Raw genomic sequence first — 20,970 nt, 5'->3', positions numbered from 1 at the left:
GTATACGTATATAATGAGACATGCACATAAACATGTACATTTAACATTTGTAAACTTTTTATTTATTTATATAGTTTGTATACTGTCGAGTGTTTATTTATTATAAAATTCTGACATAACTGTACAGTGTTGCGGGTGGAAAATTTATATAAAAGCATAAAAAACAAATGCTTTTATATAAATTTTCATCCGCAACACTGGTACAGTCATAGGCACAGAGGTTGTGACACTTTTTTTTAATGAGTCAGAATTTTATAATAAATAAACACTCGACAGTATACAAACTATATAAATAAATAAAAAGTTTACAAATGTTAAATGTATATGTTTATGTCTCATACATATACGTATACCTCCAAAATATAATAAAACATAATAAATCATTATTTACATAATAATTTATTATTTACATAATAAAAACATATAATGCAAACACAAAGAAACAAAAATCCGAAGAAAAAAAATTATCACAACTCGGTCTCGAACCCAACTTGCGCGGATGGCAAAATACGAGTCTCGCGCTGAGCCACTAGACTACCGCGCTTCACGCCGAATTCTAGCTATTCATGGTACTTTTCGTACCGCTGGAAAATGCTCACTTTTAGATGTAAATTTCTCCGAAACCAAGGCTCATACACCCAAACCCTCGAACACGACATTAATATTTTTACCTTCCCTTTCGAACGCACTATGACTCGTTCGAAAGTAGAGTTTACATGGGAAAACTTCCTTATGAATAGTTTGGACACGAATCATGTATCATTACCGAGCGTAACGAACTAGTTCACGTGCACTTTGTCAGGCGGCGCGTCAAACGTCAGGAAATGTGCCCGTGGAGGCTGGTGGCCGCTCTCAGGTTTCTCTCTGTCCATACCATACGCGCGCCGCCGAATATCGAGGGGTCGCCAGGTCACGTGATCGTCCAAGTCACTCGCGATTTATCGACGCGTTCGCGAGCTGGCGTTACGATCGTCGCCGAATTTCTCTCTACGGTCGGCATTTCGATGGATTACGCCGCAGCAGCACTGCTGCGGCCTAAGTTGGCGGCGCTGACGGCGGGCAGGGGTGCCATTCGCGTTTCTTTTATGTTTAGGACTCCGGCCGTGATGGGGCAGCAGTAGCGACGCATGCGTAGCGGCACGTGATTTGAATTTGAACGGGGCGCAACGAGCGTTCAGTTTTCCGCGGACTGTTGGCGATGCAGTGCCCGGTCGTGCGCGTGTGTGTCGTTCGAATGCGACGATAAGACTGATTCCCCTTGAGTAAATTGCCGAAACACGTGGCTCACTCGCGATGTCGGACAGCATTAAAGTGGCCATCAAGGTCAGGCCGCTCATCAAGCGGGAGAGAGATGAAAACTTGCCGATGCAATGGTCGGTACAGGGCAACACCATCGTGGCTGTTGACGCGGAGATGAGGAAGCGGAGCGATGGTGGATTCGAGTTCGGTACGACGCTGACCCATCAATCCTTAAGATGCACAGAACTCAGAGTTCAAAATGTTTCACTCGTCCTATTGCACTCTTCTCGAAAATCGCCGTGTAATTTCTCTCACGACATTCATCCTTGAACTGTCTCCCGATCTTTGTCTATGGTTTCCCTGCACACTTACGTGTCTATCTCGTTACAAAATCGAATAAGAGAAGCTGCATGATGCAGTCGAAAAAGGTTTATTCCGATTTCTGCGCGTAGCGGTTATAATTTGTACGTTCGTTTTTTTTCTTCCGTTTATCGTCCTTTGTCTTGAATGGGATCCACGTCATGGCTGTGTTGATGCATGACTCGTGATGTCGTATTTACAGATCACATCTTCGATACGAGTGCCACTAACGACACAGTGTTCAGCACGACTGTAAAGCCTATCGTCAACGCTGCCGTCAATGGATTTAATGGCACCGTGTTTGCCTATGGACAGACCAGTTCGGGTAAAACGTATACGATGATGGGTGCCTTGGAGGAACCTGGTATAATACCGTTGGCGATCGACCACATGTTCGAGGCAATAGCCAACATCCCAGAACGCGAATTTTTATTGAGGTTAGCCAAAAAAGTGTCGAAAGTTATCTTATCTGTTATTGAGGAAATTCTCTTATCTGCATACAAGTATAGACGCCTTGTTAAAAGGTTTGCAACTTTTCGTTAATTATTATTTATGTAACTTTTCAGAGTATCCTACTTAGAAATATACAACGAGAGAGTCAACGATCTCTTGAACAAGAATGTAGTGGATCTCAAAGTACACGAAGACGTAAACGGCCAGGTATTTGTGAAGTGCAAGGAGGAGGTTACAAACAGTCCAGAGAATGTTATGTTGATAATGAACAAGGGTAATAAGAACAGGCGGATAGGCGAGACAAACATGAACGAGCGCAGCAGTAGGAGCCATACAATATTTAGAATTGTAAGAATGCCAGATTTTCTTTTTTCTAATTTTACATGAAAATTATTTTAAAAATATTTAAATGAAATTGTTAGTAACAATCTGTGTGTTATAATTGTTATAGACGATCGAGAGTCGAGAAGCTGAGGCTGACTCGGATGGTGCAGTACAAGTGTCGCAGTTAAATCTGGTGGATCTCGCTGGCTCGGAGAAAGCGCGGCAAACAGGCGCCACTGGCGAGCGTTTTAAGGAGGGATGCCACATTAACTTGTCCCTGTCCACGTTGGCGTTGGTGATCAAGCAACTGAGCGAGTCGCAAGACGCGCAGAAATATATAAACTTCCGCGACAGCAAATTGACAAGATTGCTTCAGACTTCGCTGGGCGGAAACGCGATGACGGCGATAATATGTGCGGTAACACCGGCCGCGCTGGACGAAACCCAATGCACACTGTCGTAAGTATTTTATATACTTTTGGTCGTAATTTAAATAATTGGCACATGTACAGCGTAACATGTTTTGATAATTGTTACGATAACAAGAAAGGGGGAGAAGTAAGAAGGATTAGTATTGCATCTTACCGACAATTCATACTTTATTTAATCATTGTTATATTGCATTAACCTCGACTACCTTCAGCATCACCTGGGACATGGATTCTCCTCGCTAAGCATGACTTGTCGAATCATTAGCTGATCGGTCTCCGTATTTGTCTCGTCCTTGAGTCATGTTTGTTGTCATCGAGCCTCTCAATCGGACTCTCTCGGACTTTACGTGGAATAGGGAGGAACCATGTCTCACCAACTTTCTTTGTTTCGGTTATTATTATCGTGATTCGTACCATAGCACTCGAATCGAACGTGTTGGCATCAATCTCGAATAAAGAAAGTCGTTTACCCATCACCCAGAGTTACTTTCTCGACCTCTATCCGTTTGTCCACTTAACAATCTATCTGGTCCTTCAAACTATAATACTATTTCATTGTTTAGGTTTGCGTCAAGGGCCAGAAACATCAAAAATAAACCTGAACTGAACGAAGTCATGTCCGATGGTGTACTTCTCAAGCGTTATGCAAAACAGATTGATATGTTAAATGTAGAATTAGAAGTAAGTATTAAATCGTTGCAAGTTACAGCTTCTTCACTTGATTGCTATAGAAGATATACAATATGTCGGTATTTTGAAGGCTGAATTTGTTGATTTTATTGCAACAAAAGATAAGACTCTCGTACAAGACGATTACCTTATGTATCTATGTGCTTATACAATGACTTTACCTCTGTGCAGAAAATGAAGCAACTAGCTGGGACGACCGATTTTCTCGAGATGGAAAGTAAAATGCAAGAAAAGGATCGCGTGAATCGGTATCTTGAGAAGCGTATCAAAATGTTGCAAACTCGGATAGTCAACGGTGATACTCGCAATAACGCGCAATCGTTCAAGCATAAAGCGAAAAGGAGACAAACCTGGTGTGCTAGTGGTGCCTACAAGCTGAGCATGTCCACGTTTCAACCGTGCGCGAATTTGTCGCCGATTAAAGAGATGTCACCCGTCAAATCGTACAACGGAAAGTCGCCGAACATTACCGAAACATGTGAGTTGAGTCGATTTTTACGTGACGCAAGCTTGCAAATATTTATCGATTAATGAGGCAATAAAATAAACCAAAATGTTGAAACTGAAACGTTGAAATCACATGCATTATTTTCGCAGCGTTCCAGATTGCTTATGCCGACTTCGAGCTGGAGCTTATAAAGAACGAGGAGGATTCGTTGCAGAACGATGAAGATTCAGCGTTGAACAGCGATGAGGACTCGTTCATCACGTATCGTCGGCAGAATCGTGTCAGGTTCGCGGATAACGCAGTACAAAATCCTGGGCCCAGCAACCCAGAGAATTGCAACGCCACCCCTGAGAAGACCACCTCGGCCACTCAGACTGTCAGGTAAGCAGCGCAGAGAAATAAATCTCCCCGTGTTTCCTTTATCTCGCGATCATTTATCTATTTTCATAATTTCCAAAAAAAGTCCCGGTACACCGAGGGAGGTTCTACGGAACCAGATCCGCCATTTAGCAGAGGAATTTTCGCAACTTGAAGAATACACGACCCTGGAGAAACAAGTGTTCGTCCAAGACCACGAAGACGATCTAAAGAATAAACTCGCGAGATTATCGAAGTTGGAGAGGGAGATGCAGAACATCGTATCCGACAAGGAGAACTTCGAGCACATTGCGTCCGATCTTCGCAAGAAGCTGACTGCGGCCGAATTGCGTTGCGCCATGGCGGAGGAGCAAGTACAGGCGCAGACGAATAAGCTGCAAAAGGTGCCGGAGCTCGAGAAGAGAATAGCGCAGTTGTCCACGCAGCAGATGGAGGCGCAGAACGTCCCGGAGCTACGGAAACAGGTATCTCTTCTTACGGCCGAGAGGGACAGTTACGAGCACGTCGCGTCCGACTTGCGGAAGAAGCTCAACGAATCCGAGCGACGTAACGTTTTACTGGAAGACAAGTTAGCGACGCCGAACGGAGAAACATCAGTTGTACAAACGCCGTCCGAGGCGTTGGAGGACCGGCAGTCAGCGCTGGAAACTCGAATCGCTGCTCTGGTGTCCGAGAAAGACGAGTTGCAACGTAAAGTAGCTGACCTGCAGGACAAGTTGACGGAAGCCGAATCGTGCAATAATTCGATGAAAGATCAATTGAGTGAGCAGCAGTCGGTGCTGCAGAATCTCCAGGACCTGGAGACGCAGGTCAACAGTCTTACATCCGAGAAGAGCGTGCTCGAACGTACCGTTGGCGAAATGCAAGACAAACTGAGAGAAACCGAGGAGATCAATAATTCCATAACGAGTAAATTGAACGAACAGCAAGAGGAGATTCAGAGGTTACAGGGTCAAGAAGAGCAGATCGAACGACTCACGTCCGAGAGGCACGAATTTGAACTTACTATCGGCGAACTGCAAAAGAAACTGTCGGAAGCAGAAGTGGCAGCTGACGCGATGAGCAGTCAAGTGGATCAGCAAAACACGCACGAAACTGATAAAGAGCTGGAGAAGCAAATGCAGGATGCTGCAAGGGAAAACGAAGCAGACACGCGCAAGATCGACGATCTGGAAGTCACGAATGAAACACGTGCATCGAGTGAGCATGCGATCAGTAAGCACGAGCGTGTTATTTCTGAACTGCAGGAAAAACTGAAGGAAACAGAGTTGCGCAACAGTTCGATCGAGGAGGAGTTGAGCCTACGGCAAGTGGAAACGCAGAGAGCCACTGACGAGCAGAGAAAATGTACGGAGAGCTTCGCGCTTGAAAGGAGCAAGCTGGAGGACACGATTTGCGAGTTGCAAGAGAAGTCGCGTAAGGCGGAATTGCGTAACAATATGATGCAGAACCGAATAAACGAGCAAGAATCGCAGTTGCAGAAGAGTCATGATCTGGAAAGGGAGATCGAGTGTCTCACGTCGAGAACGACCGAGTTCGAATGCACGGTCCGCGAGCTGCAAGAGAAGCTAGCCAAGGCAGAGCAAGGTATTTTGCCGGAAGATGAACCGAACGAACGACAATCGCAACGAATTCAAGAACCGGAGGAAACGCAGGTCGAGGAATTGGCGTTCGAGAAAGGCGAGCAAGAGCGAGTGCCTGAAAAATTGCCTGAACAACCGCTGAAGAGTCCTGACACAAAGGATAATTGCAACGATGACGAAGTGAATCATCTAAAACATCGTATAAACGATCTGCAGGCCATCGTCAAGGATCTTCAAAGAGAGAATACACATCTGAAGGAACACATGTCGACAAAATCGGTGACGTCGGATCACGAACATGACTTGAGCGATTCAAGGATCATAGGCGATTTGTCGAGCTCGAGGATATCTTCGGAAGAGGATAGCGCGCGATTGACCATGGACCTCTTCCTAAAGAATCAAGAACTGGATGAGATCAAACATGACGTGCACAGCATGAAGACGGACATAATAAATCTGCAGGAGACCATATATCTCTTAACAAACGAGAACAGCGAGCTGGCGAGTAAACTCTCGGCGGAGAAAGAGTGCGCGGAGAAGTCGGCGAGCAGCTTCCAACAGACAATCGATGAGCTGTACGCGCGAAACTCGAAGGTCGTGGACGAGAAGCTGAACGCGGAGAGCAACTTGGCAATACTCAGCGAGCAGATGAGAAGTCTCCGTTCGAGGATAACGGAAGAAAACCTGGACGAGAAGCAGATCACCCTCCAGTATGAGGAACAGCTCAGCGCGTTGACGGCGAAGAATACGGAACTGTTGTCCATCGTCGCGGAGAGGATGAACGAGCTCGAAACGCTGAAGGAGAGCAAGTCGTTATTATACGAGCACGACTGCATGTACCAGGACAAATTAACGGACCTTACGGAGAAATACAACTGCCTGACAAACGACTACAATGATCTTTCCACTGCATTGATGGACAAAATTGAAGAGAACGATGGCTTGAGACAAGAGTGCACAATTTTAGAAAGTAAACTGAAATTATCGTTGGAAAGCAAAGAGGACGTTAATGATGACGACGCAGAGCAGCTGAGAACGGAGAATACCTTGCTGAAGACCGAGGTAATGGAACTAAAAGTTAACGCGAACGTTTTAACCGAGGAGTATGCCAAAATGTCCAATCAGTTGATGGAGACTCTAGAAGAGCTGGATGACGCGCGAAAGATTAACGATACGACTTTACATTTGTCGACGTTGTTCAACAATACCGCAATCTTGAACGATGTAACAGCCAATGATGAATCTACAAAGGACAACAATGGCGAAACAAAGATTGTAAATCTGCAAGAGGAAGTTAATCATCTCACGCATCTCAACAGGAGGCTCAGCGAACTGAAACTAAGTACCTGCATTCAGTGCACGCATCTGAAGGAGCTGAACGAGAGTCGAAGAATGCTGAAGCTCGAAGTGAAATCTCTCAGTCACAAGCTGGAAGACTTGCAGAGGAAGTTCGACTGCAAGTCCGCGAGGAGCGACGCGCTCATTATGAAGGCCAAAGAGGACATGAACTTGAGCTTGTGCAGTTCCTCGCTGAACGCGAGTGTCTCCGAGAACTTGAATGTCAGCTACGTCGAAGATCGGCTTCAATCTCTGAACAGTGAACTGCAAACTCTGAAGGAGGAGCACAACAAATTGTCGGATCTGTACAAAGAAAAGTGCAACGAGATCGAGGAACTGCACAACAGTTCTATCACGGACGCGGCGAATGACAACCCGAATCTCAGCTCAGTTAAGAAATCTCCGAATAGAACGAGATTGGACAACGTCATGAAAGTCATGAACGACCTGCAAAGCGAATTCGAGACAATCAAGAAGAACAACGTGAGCGTCAAAACGGATCTCGCCAAATTTACTGGTGAGAGGGACTCTCTACTAGTTGAGATCAATTCGTTAAGGACCGCTAATGAAAATCTACTGCAGAAGCTGTCTGAGAACGAACATTCGCAAATGAGCGCGCTGGAAAAAGTGAAGATCCTCGAGAACGAGATAGCAGATCTGACGAAAAAGCTGCAGGAGTTTACCGTCCAGTATAAAGAGATAGAGAACGCGAAACTGATTCTTGAGATCGACGCGGAGAACTTGAAGGAAGATAAAGCGCTGAAGGAACGCATGATAAACGAATTACGTCAAAGTCTAGCCTGTCTGCAGCACGAGCTGGATGTGATAAAGGAACACCGGAAGGAGCTTGATAATGGCAACAATTCTCTGGAAGAGGAGTACGAGAGGAAACTGGAATTGCTGAAAGTCAAGAACAAAGAGTTGTCCGACTCTAAATCGACCGTCGAGCAGGAACTTGTCGCTTATTCGAGAGAATCAGAAAATAAACTAACAGAACTTAACGAGAAGATAAATAGATACACTTGCGAGAACGATTATCTGAAACAGGAGTTGATTAAACTACGTGATATAGAAGAGAAATTCGAAAAAGTGAGGAACAAATACGACTCCAAGGTTCAACAAGATAAGACGCTTTGCGACGATTATAAGAACATGAAGAAAGTGTTGAACGACACTTCGAACAGCATCATCAGGGAGATCAGAGCGCTCAAACCTATAACAGAGACTCAAGGATTCCTGGATAAGTCGGTAGACGAGTTGTTTCAGATATTCGTACATACAATTCTGGCAAAAGAGAAGGAGATCGTGCGAACGATACGCGAGACCTTCGACAAGGAGAGGCAGAAGCTCGAGGACGAGAAGCGGCAGAGCGTCGACTCGGAGAAGCGTACGACGCTTTGGGCGAAGGAACTGGAGAATGAGATCGAGAAGCTTCAGGGAGACTTGTCCGCGCAGGAATCCGCAGTTGATTGGTTGCAGAAGGAGGTCGCGCGTGTGCAACAGCTTCTGGAGGAAAGAGATCGCGACAGGGATGCGTTGACAGAGAAGATCAGCCTGCTCGAGGCGGACTACTGTAACGTGCAAACCGAGCTCAGGAAATATTCCAAGATTGATACTGAGAACGGAGAAGCCGTCGTCATCGCGCAGAAGCGGCAGAAACAGGCGCAGGAGATGATCAAGAGTAAGGAAACCGAGTTCCAGATGAAGCTGAAAACGGAGAAGGAGGCGTTCAACATGCGGATAGAGGAGCTCACGTGTACGATCGACTCGTTTAAGACAAAGAATATGGAGCAAACGAACAACATCGAGGGTCTCGAAGCTAATCGGAAACAGCTGGAGAACATCATCGACTTGAAGACTAGCGAACTGATGAAGAGCAATCAGATTATTCAGAAAATGCAGGCCGAGTCGGAACAACTCACGGAAGCATACAACGAGCTGACTCGGGAGTTGAAGGAGAACAAATTGCGCATCGACGAAATCACGGGACACCTGAAGACCAAGAATGACGAGCTAACAGAATATAAGACTAATCTCGAGATTATCGTGCCGGAGAACAAGCTGCTGAAGCAACAGATCAATGAGCGCAAAGCCTGCACAGAGCAATACAAGATCGAGATAGAGAGATTGAAAATGCAGAACACGCAGGAGTTCGACCGGCTTAAGGATCAGTTGAGTTTTGAGGAACTGAAGAACGTCGAGTTGAACAAGCAGATCGCCGAGCTGAACAACAAGAATGCCGCTTTGACGGAGGAGATGGACGCTCTGCGGGACAATCACGCGACGTTGGAGCGCAAGTGCGGGTCGTTGGAGAGGCGAGTGAGGAACAGCACGAGTAAGATTCAAGCGGAAGAACAAATGGAAGAGCTGAAGGACCTGAACAGATCTTTGCGGAACAACCTGGACGGTGCCAGCAATCGGATAACGGAGCTGCAGGCCGCCAAGACGGACTTGATGAAGCAGCTGGTCACCTTAAATAGTCAACATGATGCGATATGTAGGGAGAATCAGGAACTGAAAGAAACGCTGTCGTCATACAAGTTCAAGCACGACGGCAACAGCTACGAGAAGCATGACGCGCTGGTGCGAGAAAAAAACCAGATCGCCCTGGAGCTGGAGGCGACGAAGTTCCAATTGAATCAGAGGAACAAGGAGATGGAGAAATGCGCCGATGAGATCAAGCAACTGACGGAGAAGAACGCGGAGCTTGACCATGAATCGGACGAGCTGGCGGAGGTGATTCGCGAGCACGACGCCGAGAATACGAGGCTCCAGGATCAGCTGTACACGTGTCGTGCTGAGGTCGAGGCGTTGCACGAGACGATCGAGGCCTTGAAGAAGAAAAATCCAGATGTTCAAACACGATCCACGCCGAGGACAGACGTGTCCTCCGAGAATTTGGAGACCAAGATACGGGAGCTGCAACTGGAAATCGTGTCGAAGAACGGGAAGATCGCGACGTTAGAGTTGCAGATACTAAGCGGAAGTTATCCTTATCAGGAGAAGTGTAAAGAGCTGCAGGAGCAACTGCTGGCATATCAAAATAAGGTAAAGCATATTTTATTGTATTTTTATATAATCAACTTTATTCATACTCTATTCTATCTCATTATAATCGTGATAATTATTTTAATTACATTTTGATTAAAACATAACGCTATTTTTACAGAATAGCGAATTAAAGGCGGAAGTTAAGCGGCTGCAGACGGCCATGCTGCGTACGTGCGCGAAAGAATGCGATGCGTGCAAGCAGAGATTCATGAATAAGCGAAATCAAGCATGTCAGACGATTCCCAACAACGTGGTGCGATTTTGTAGCACGAGTAGTGGTATAATTGCTGTAAGTATACATCAAGTAACTGCAATCAATGATTGTGTCCTGTGGCGACATGGCGTCTACCGAAAGGCAGCCAGCCACCACAAGGAAAGTGTTGAACGACAACAGCAACTGCTGTTTCAGATCATCGTTCTCGCAAGTCTATTAACCTTCTCGTTAAATTTGTCTCTTGCGAGAAATGTTGTTCCCGAATCTCCCTCTATCGGGAGATTACTTGAGTTATTTGTCTCTTCCTCGGGGTTGTTTGCCACTTTCCTTGTGGTGGCTGGCTGCCTTTCGGTAGGCATCATGTCGCCACATGTCCTGAAAATAGAAGAAATGAAAATACATGCAAATGTGTTTTATTAGTCGTTCAATACTATTGCCACATTATTGTTGTCTCATTTTTTACAGGATGATATAAAAATACGGAAATTGGAGAAGGAGAAGACGCTCATGAAGGATCTGTGTCGCTCTCGGACCAAGATTATAAAGGAATACGAAAAGCGCATAGCGGAGTTAGAAATGTTGCAGCATTCCAGTTCATAATCCAACGAGAGGTTTCCCACATTGCTATAAAGACCAAAAACCTCCTCTCCCCTTGTTGATTTAAAATATCGCATTATTTTCCTCAATCGTTTTATCGCGCGCCTAAATTAAAATAATTACCTAATAATAGATTTTTAAGTTTATGTGTCATACTAGTGTAAATATTTTTAAGGACTGCGACAATGTGCACAATATAGTTCGATATTTTTATACTGCAGATACGAGTTTCTCGATTAATTGTTTTATACGTTTGTCAAAGATAGTAACAATATATTTTTGTGCCAACTATACATTTCTGAAGACGCACAATGTAGTACTACATTCAATATAGTACCGCCTGTGATATAACTAGATTTATCTTATCAGGAAACATAGAATGTACATATGAAAGTATTATTAATACCGATTAATCGGCGGTTGTAATAGTATTGTACCTTCTGGTGTATTACAATATATCGAAGAAAACAGTATTAATTGTCTTATATTTTGTTATAATAGACAGAAAGAAGTTTATAGTAAATAGACAATAGACGATGCTGGAATCTGATGCCACAGGTGAGAAAAGTTGGAGGTTCAAACGTGGCAGTGTGTAACGAAAAGTTTCTTGCGTTCCTATCGCTTTAGTTTTCACTTTTCCTATCAAAGATTAAAAGTTTTATCATCTTTAGGAGCGCGAAATGTATCGAAAACTTTGTTTTATTGATGGCACGGTGTTAAAATCGTTTATTATGTATTAAATCTTATAGCTCAGTTGTCAGAACCGTGAAAACTGAAAAATTTATGATGAAAAATGTATGATATATCGAGAATTATTTTATAGTTCTACAGAATATATCAGAGAGATATCAAAATTTTTAGCACATTTTACAGCTGTGACGCAAGAATTTTAACGTTATTCTTCGCCTTTGACGTCATAAAGTCACATTGTAAAGATAGTCGACTTTGAAATATATCATTTTTTATTACAACTATTTTGCAGGTTTTACAATTCTTTCATTTTACTTGTCGAGTTTTGCTCTCTTTGATTTGTATCTCGCTATGTGTTTGTGTGGCCTTTTCGTACCAGTTTTCCCTTGGAATAGGTCTGAAACAGAAAACATTGTTAAATTATAAGGAAGTCGAGTATTCTAAATTACTTTATATGATATTGATAAGTATTATATAATATTATTTAGTATTTAATATTACAATACCTTTGTCAGGTTCTTCTCCGACTTCTTCACGATAATATTGCGTGTCGTCATCTTCCTCTAACTCGCTCTTTTCGACTGATTCTTTTGCAATTTTTTGTAAGAGTACGTCACTCTCCTTTTTCTTTAGAATTCCCTTGAGTGACTTCTCTTTATGTGCCTGCTTCTGCTCTTCTTTCTGCTTCTTATTCTGCTCTTGTATCTTCTTCCTTTTTTCTTTCAATTTCCTCTTCTGTTCTCTCCTCTTTTCGAGCGCAAGTTTTTCCTCCTCCGTTTTGAACACAAGTTCATGGAAAAGCACTTCTCCGTCGAGCAGCCCATTTTCCACTTTGATTAACTAACACAGATTTAATTTAACGTTACGCAAAAAGAGTAAAATATACGAAATTATTACGATATTAGCTTCATTGATTAATAAACAATTTTTTAAATAATATTTAAAAAGATATTAAACCTGAAGCGTCAGTCTTGGTCCCAACTCGGATAATCTAATCGCACTCTTGGAATTTGCGTGATTTCCTCTCGAGGATAATTTTTGTGGCAGCGTAACGTGACTGGTTTCATCGTCTTCCGCTTCACTTTCAGACATGGTCGGTTTCGTTAAAAAGTCTGAAATGTCCTGACACTTGGACAAGTTTGGAATTCTGGCTTGCACCAACTTTTTGACGCCCCTTGATAGGCCCACCGGCACAACTTTAATTGCATAATGCCTGAAGTCGATAGTTTTTGACGTCGTGTTGTAATTTAAACATACGCAACGGCGAATGGTGCTCAAATTAACCTGCAAAATTATAATTGAAGATTAAGAATGTGTCTTCTTCACTTTTCAGTTTGTTACGATGGATCACACTCACAGTAGTCAAGTTTATGGTCGGGAACATATTCTGGAACATGGAAGCTACGAGTTTCTGATGCATGCCCTCGCCAGAGAAATTATTCAGGATTGATAGTGGGGCATTTTGGAAGGCTTCTTCGTAGACCATCTGCTTCTTCAACATGGATATCACATCTCGTGCCAGAGAGAAGCTGTGTATCTTGAATGTAAGAGTGGGTCCCCTTGGCAATCTAAAATAAAATTTTAGAATTAGTTTTCCAAGAAGAACAATTAAAGATTCATTAATGAAGCTTCAATAGAAATGGATACGGTACTTGCAAATTTTAAGATACATTCCCAGCTCCGTTTTTGTAAATATATACATGTGAGTGACGTGAAGTATACTGGAAATTGACACAAAGTCTTTGATAGAATTTTTCTTCCGAGCCTTCAGAGATGAAGCTGTAAATGGCTCCATAACTTTGCGGAAATCCTTAGTGAGCTCGACGATGTGTTCCCCTGGCAAACCACGGTGAAGTACGAAAGAATGAGGTGCTTTCACCACCTCTTCCTTCTCGCCCACATTTATCTGATTATTCCGTTTTACACATCGACCCTGTACAGAATGTTTGAATAAACGTTTTAATAAATAATTTAAAACATGATGCATTTTATATTATCTTCGAATACGCAAAGTGATTACTTGTTGTACATATAACCTGTGTATCAATGTTTAGTAAAGTTTAATATTTTTTAAACTATTAGATTATAATTTTTTTATTATAATATTTTTAAACTATTAGATTATAAGTGCACTTTAAAAAGTAACAAAAATATTACCTTCTTTTTACGAGCCATTTTTCTACTTAGATTTGAACAGGTTAACTATTTTACCACGTGGTCAGAACTTTATAAACTTTATAAAAAAAGAAAGTTTTAAGACAGATAAAAGAAGAAAAACATATTCTAATTACTTATTTTAAATCTATTTAATATAATAACACTTCTATACATTTATTTTGTCTAAATTTAAACTGAAGTTTAGGTTTAGGTTATAAACACTGTTGCTTCTTTAAAAAACAGTGAGCGCGCCTAGCGTAAGTTTCTTGAATTGCATTTTCTGAACTCGAGCAATTCTCGGGGCCGTGGCGTCATCTACCTGTATTTACTGCAACTATATCTATTAGTTCGAACAAATTCTAGTAGATAGCATCACGGCCTTATGTCTATGGTTTTCGCGGTTCGAAAAATGAGGCAGTAAATGCCAAATAAGCTTGTTCTTATGGCATTTTTCTTATAATAAAAAAAATGAGCTAGTAGAATGACTCAACGAAGATTAGACATAGCTATATTCTGAAGTAGTATGGCTCAATAATGCATAAGAAACAAAGCCTTTTATTCTTAGATAATATATTTTTATAATAAATAGAAAAATTTTTTATTTTCAAATAATACAACGTGAAAGATTAATATATTTTATTTTTTTATATTTTTATGTAATAATACTTAATAATGAATATTATACGATCTAAAATAGAAAATCTATTAGTATTCTAAAATGATAGACAATATACAGAAAATTATAATGCCGGGTTTCGAATGTTCTAACGGAGGAAAGCTTCCAGACTTGTTACATGAGGAATGGCGGAACCGTTGGGAATAGCATGCACGTCCCAGAGCACATACCATGACAAAAAACACATTAAATTGCAAGCAAGTAAATGGTTCAATAAGAAAACGAAAACTAGAGCCCCATTCGCATTACGTATAATTCTCAAGCTTCGTATGTCTAGTACATATAGCAAGGCAATAAAAGACACGAGTTAATCTTCAGCATCAAGTGGCGGATTGAGCACGACCACAATAACAAATTGCGATATCACGTGAGACTTCCCTTCTCACTGTACATTAAATATTGCGCGAATGTATCAGGGGGGATGTGCGCGCAACGTGCTCGGCACTTCATTGTCTCGAGAGGCGCGGGAACTCCCGCGCGGCTCGTTAAGCAAAACGAACTTCTCTCACGGTGCAAAGTTCACGGCTGCTTCACGGGGATTCTTATCTGCCTAGCGCGTGTCTGGTTCCTCTCTTCCGATTTTTACCGCATTATAATATTATATCCCAGACTTCGAGTGTCTGGCGAAACTCCATTCGCACGTTTCACATTTTTGACGTTACGTACGTATGGTCGTTCAACTTGGTATTTTTAATTATGATCTGTTGCGAGAGCTGCGTATCTGCGATATTGTGGGGAATAAATTGAGGGAATCCGTTAAATACACGCCTTAGAGATGTTGGCGGTTGCGTGTCATTATAAAATAAGCATTTGTGTGTGCAGTATGGAACAGCGAGCAGAACAGCTCCTTGAGTAAAGATCGCGTGTTGACATACGTTTAGAATAACGTAATATTCAAACACGCAGAGGAATATTGGCATTTGTTAAACAAGAAATAATAAGTATCCTTTTAAGTATATCTTATAAACCAATTTATTAATTAAATTATTACTTCATGAATTTAAATTATTAATTCATAAATTAAATTAATAATTCATAAATTTGATTGACTTTTGTGTAATAACTTCAAATCCTAACTATTATTATTATTATTATTATTTGCTCAATAAAATCCGTTCTATCGTTCGAGTACAATCTCTTCACGAAAAGAATACGCAAGTACCCGTAAGAAGCAATGTAATGAAGATGCGGTCTGCGAGCGGGTCTCGTTGCTTCGTTCCGTTTCGTGTAATTCCTGGATCCTCGTACACCAAACTCATAATTCGTGATCAATCACAGTGCGCTTCCTCGCTCGCCCGCGCGCATATAATGATAACGACAGATGGCGCCAACGATCAATCCGCTTGCGGCCAAGCGTACAATCGCGCGTGCCGAAAGGAAATTAGCCGCGCGGTAGCCGGAAGCGAGCGGTCGACGACGAGCGGTTGCCACTCCGCGATCCTCGCGATTCCTCCTCTCCCCTGGTGCCACTGTCGCGATTCCGTTCCGCGCCTGTTATGCCTGCAGTTCTTCGATTCGCTGACGAATCGGAGGACGACGACAATGACGGCGAAGATAGCGACGGACGCGAATAATAGCCGCGAGACGGCGCGAAGTTGGCTGCGGATAAACGTTCCGCGGCGGAGGTAACGTTTGCCATATGCCGGGCTAGAAACCGGCTGTGATTTTTGTCGGGTGGACGCGCTCGGTGCGCGTTTATACTCGTCGTGGCGCCCAAGTTGCCGCGTGCGGCACACTCGATCGATTCACATTAAATTTGACGGGAAGGCTGAAAAGATGGACGCATCATTCGCGGCGAATCATTCGTTGTGCGGACGATTTCTTATGAATTGGAGACCCGCACGGTCTTGAGGTGATCCTGGAGCTGCTAGTGAACTATTTTTTCACTATAGCGATGGTAATTGCAGTTTCGAAAATTCTCCTTATTGCTCGTGCAGAATAAAAAATCCTTTTCCACAAATGAAGTATAGATAGAAAGAAAGCCCGCTCTACAGGACTTTATATTCAAAATGGAAAAAAGTTAAAAACTTGCATTTGTCTTTTCTAACTTTTTTCCATTTTGAATATAAAGTCCTGTAGACCGGGCTTTCTTTCTATCTATACTTCATTTGTGGAAAAGGATTTTTTATTCTGCACGAGCAGTAAGGAGAATTTTCGAAACTGCAATTACCATCGCTATAGTGAAAAAATAGTTCACTAGCAACTCCAGCATCCCCTCAAGGGGATCCTGGAGTGCCTAGTGAAAAGTGTTGCCAATTGCACACATCATATACAAAAATTAAAATTGAAATGCTTTTTATAAAAATTTCGCAATTTGTGCGCACAAAAGTGAGGCACTTTTGAATGAAAATTTTGTACATACTTATACATACATACAAGCTTTTCAAACACTCTTTTCTTTTCTCTTACGCTTCTAAATTCATTTCTAAAAGCCGCCTCATATTCCTTCATTCTGTCTTCATTCAAAAGTGCCTCACTTTTGTGCGCACAAATTGCGAAATTTTTATAAAAAGCATTTTATTGTGCAAATGGCAGCACCATCGCGAAAAAATTCCCTGGTCACTCCAGGATCCCCTTAAGATAAATCTGATTTCTTCGGGGACAAATTGCGGGTGAAGAACTCTCTCGCGCGAGTTCTATATGTACTTATATTTCATTAAATTCGTGACAAATCGGATGTCACGCGTATGATGCGGTATCTAAGCGTGAAGCGCACATTCAAATTGATGTATAAAATACTTTGAACCTTATTTAATATATATATTATAAATAAATATATATTATATATTATAAAACATAGAACGTGATGTTTCTATAAAACTCTCTCTGGAATGAATAAATCAGTATAGTCAAACGTATCAACTACTATTCACATGGAAGCACATTCGCGACGACAATCTGCTCCGAACAAAAGTGTCTCTCCGTCACTTCGACGTCGTCTCGTGTCGTTGTCCCTGAAGTGGCTAATTCTCGGATACAGTCATCGGGAAGAACGTCGTCAGCGGAGCGCGGCGTGCCGCGCCGAACGTTTCTTGAACCGCGACTCTTCGTGAGGGGGCCCCTCCACCCCCCCCCAACCCTCTCCCTTTTTCTCTCTCTCGCTCTCCGCCACTTCGCCGCGCTCCGTTGACGCCGCTCCGAAGCGGTATATACGGCGCGTTGCCACGCGGTGGGACGCTACAGCAGCGAGACCAGCAAAAACGCAACCTTCGTGCTTAAAGCGAGACGAGGCATGCCATGGTGACGGACCTGCGGCGCACCGTTGCACCTGCGCCTCCTCTCGTTGCCCTGGCACTCCTACCTTACTGATCCCGACCGCGGGATACCGAGAATGCCCGCGAGCGCATAACGCGCGCGGCAAGGAGGAGCGTATTTTTCGCTCCTGTCTCGCAGCGAATTCTCCAGAATTGTGGAGATTCGCGCGTTTGCGGTACTTGCCGATCAGTTAGACACGAAAACGTCTCAACGCGCGAGAACAGTGAAATATAAATCGCAGAGAAAATAAGGAGGAACTGAAGTAATTATATAATAAATTTGGATAGATAAGAAACAGACTCGCGAAATGTATAATTGAAAATCATTATTGCATTATCGATATGTTAGATACGTTTATCGAACATTTATAACAGTCGTCCACTATAAATCACAAGTGTACTAAGAATTATGTTCATATAGATATTATACTCAGAAGAATATATTATTTAGTCGATTACTATAAGTAATCGACAGTCTTTTGTATGTCAAAACATAATTATATCGAAACAGTATTGCTAGTTGGTACTCCCAATATAATATTACTGAATTATCACCGTAATTTTGTCAACGCCGAATATAAGATAAAAAATAATGAAAGTACTTAAATCGTTTCTCGCTCAATTAAAAATTCAAAAATAACGTCCTTTATGACAATTAGAAATAAATATTGTTTACCTTAAGGTCCGTCATATATAACTAAAAAAGAAAATAAAAGACTTTTTTTCTTTTGATGCTCCAAGATGACTCGAGCATCAGACTTCTGAATTGCACGTAGAGCACGTAGAGCACGTGGAGCAAGCGGTAGAGTTGCTCGTGCTAGACCGCGACGATGGACTGCTAGAATCGCTCAGTAATGGCGCTTGTGTGTTCTGTCCAATGTCGGGTTCGAGGAATCGTTTGGTCGTTTCGGCACGTGGTGGCGGTTCGCTGTCGTCGCTGTCGCTATCAGTCAATCTCGAAGTCCTCGCTCCCACTCCTCCTGCTCGTATGCTCATTTGCTCTGGATCGGGCAGATCGTAGCTGATGGTCTTCACGCCGTACACGTCGCTGATGATCTTCCGTTCTTCTAGTTTAGGTACGCGCTCGCATGTTGTTACTCTTCGTGGTTTCCTGACGGCGCGAATTTTCCTCACTGGCCCGACTACTTGATGTTCCAGGTTGATTTTCATCAAACGCGGCACGCCGTGCATGACGCACGAGTGTCGGCTGGGAGCCAAAGGTGCCTCAGCAGCATCGTCGTTGTCCAACTCGGAAGACTCAAAGATTGGCAGGGCGGCACTTTCCACGTCCACCTTACCTTTCGCTACAAAGAGATCAGTCTGAAGGAAATTTCCGGCGTGTAACGGTGTGATCTTCGCTTTCGAATTACCATTATCGTTGTAATTGTCACTGCTATTGTTGTTCTCTTCTCTCGTGCGGCCCCTTGGTTTCCGTGATTGATCCGACATCGAATCCGTTTCGCGATCAAGAGATTCGTTCGTTCGTGTGGTTGCAAATGTCTCGCAAGAGTCGTCAGAGATTGAGGCCAGCCAGGATGTGTAATATCGTGCCATGATACTCTTGCTGGCTGTGATCAACGATTTATCGCCATTACGCTTCGCCGGCTGCTCATTGTCCGATACCGACATCAATTCCAATTCGTCCATTGTTATATCATCAGAACTGGTCACCTGTTGAGAAGAATCTCCATTGTTATTTCTTATTCGCACATCTGTGTGTTCATTTTATGTTTATTTCTTTCATTTCATCGAATTTGTTCGCTTCAGCCGGCAAGCAAATTGTTTTACGTTCATTACACCACCTCTCGGTTTTTCTAATTCATAAATTTGGTTTTAACTTACTCGAAAGAAACTTTTCTCACAAAGAAAAAAAAAGCAGATTCTATTAAGACTGCAGAAAACAGATCCGATGTTCCTCTTTCTTGAAATACTTGGTCTACAGACTAATTGTAAGTTTACACGGCAACGTTAATCGGGTTTAATAACATCCGTAGTTCTAAAACTGTCCAATCACAATATTCCTCTGAAGAATCACATATTGGCTTACCCTTCTCTTCATGGACGGAATATCGACGTAGCGCGAGATCGGCCTGTACCACGTGGAGCACCTGCTGTTCGTATTGTAGAAGTACACGCGGTCGGGGTAAGTCTTGGACTGGCATTGCACCCAGCCGTGATTGTCCTGAAATTTGCCGAATTCATGCACGCGCACGGATTGTGATGCATCGCCGCTACGATCGATGCTCATCCTTTCACTCGACTGATTATTGCTGCTGATTCGCGACGTCGCCGGCAAAATCGCCGATAAATGTCGAGATCAGTGATACCAGAGACCGTGCATTATTAGCACGCGCTTGCATGGGTGGGGATGGAGTGCGCCGCGCACCGACACGACCATAGGTTATGTGTGTCGCGGGACCGCGCCACCGCGTGCTCCAATGCAGTTTCTGGTATCACTGGTCGGGATACATTTCTCGACTGTTTCCAAATAACATCGGTACCATGCTGCAAATATTGCCGGCATCGAACGAAAGAGCGATAAAACAAAATACACGCCGCTGCACGCGTCAACGACTGATGCGACTGTTACGAATCATCGACATCTAGCGGTACCGTGCGTGACTGATTACGCAGAGGCGTGTCCTGCGGGGGCGTGAGCGGGCGATTTTCTTATCCGTGAGGGTGCGTTCCGAGTCGCGCATGAAGCGCGCATTATATTATTATACGTAACATTCATTATAGATAAATGCGCGCATATGCGCGACTCGGAACGCACCCTGAGTAACTCCAATTCGAGCTTCGTTAAACGAAAATCTCGCCCGCGATTTATTAATACTGGATTGAGATGGATCTTTTTGGTTAAACAACAACAAATTTTAACGTTGAATGACAAAACCATTGAAATGAATCTGAAAAATAGGAAAGAATGAATAGGAAATGAGGAATAAATAAATAGTATATTATTTTGGTCCTGTTCTTGAAAATTTTGATGTGTAGCTATACATTTGTAGAAGAATTATTTGTAAAGATTATTATATTCTGGAGGTTGCATTAAGGGGGGAGCCTGCTTTAGAACACTGAAAATAA

General features: G+C 42.9%; 3 protein-coding genes across 4 annotated transcripts; 1 reads left to right on the top strand and 2 right to left on the bottom strand.

The window, feature by feature from the left end:
• The first annotated feature begins 1,148 nt into the window (after nt 1-1,148).
• Nucleotides 1,149-11,579, top strand: LOC105274895 (centromere-associated protein E). The gene is made up of 10 exons (XM_011331366.3): nt 1,149-1,447; nt 1,802-2,036; nt 2,166-2,400; nt 2,504-2,835; nt 3,371-3,488; nt 3,669-3,975; nt 4,095-4,326; nt 4,409-10,292; nt 10,414-10,584; nt 10,975-11,579. The coding sequence occupies exons 1-10, from the start codon at nt 1,294-1,296 to the stop codon at nt 11,107-11,109; spliced, it is 7,803 nt and encodes a 2,600-aa protein (XP_011329668.1). The 5' UTR covers nt 1,149-1,293; the 3' UTR covers nt 11,110-11,579.
• Nucleotides 11,580-12,050: 471 nt separating this feature from the next.
• On the bottom strand, nt 12,051-14,212 carry LOC105274894 (protein Peter pan). The gene is made up of 6 exons (XM_026969978.1): nt 13,954-14,212; nt 13,449-13,729; nt 13,154-13,364; nt 12,754-13,080; nt 12,303-12,636; nt 12,051-12,193 (listed from the first exon to the last, which is right to left on the bottom strand). The coding sequence occupies exons 1-6, from the start codon at nt 13,969-13,971 to the stop codon at nt 12,108-12,110; spliced, it is 1,257 nt and encodes a 418-aa protein (XP_026825779.1). The 5' UTR covers nt 13,972-14,212; the 3' UTR covers nt 12,051-12,107.
• A 3,977-nt stretch (nt 14,213-18,189) lies between these two features.
• LOC105274893 lies at nt 18,190-20,493 on the bottom strand. Of its 2 annotated transcripts, XM_011331364.2 has the most exons (4): nt 20,385-20,493; nt 19,931-20,065; nt 19,254-19,554; nt 18,190-19,187 (listed from the first exon to the last, which is right to left on the bottom strand). In XM_011331364.2, exons 1-4 carry the CDS (start codon nt 20,385-20,387, stop codon nt 18,637-18,639), a joined length of 990 nt encoding a protein of 329 aa, XP_011329666.1. In that variant the 5' UTR covers nt 20,388-20,493; the 3' UTR covers nt 18,190-18,636. The 2 variants fall into 2 exon arrangements, with proteins under 2 accessions (XP_011329666.1, XP_011329665.1); XM_011331363.2 differs by having other exon boundaries at nt 19,931-20,493.
• Between the last annotated feature and the right edge of the window lie 477 nt (nt 20,494-20,970).

Source organism: Ooceraea biroi, chromosome 1, assembly GCF_003672135.1.
Source record: "Ooceraea biroi isolate clonal line C1 chromosome 1, Obir_v5.4, whole genome shotgun sequence".
Taxonomy (NCBI): Eukaryota; Metazoa; Arthropoda; class Insecta; order Hymenoptera; family Formicidae; genus Ooceraea; species Ooceraea biroi.
This window is presented reverse-complemented; position numbering and strand designations above follow the sequence as displayed.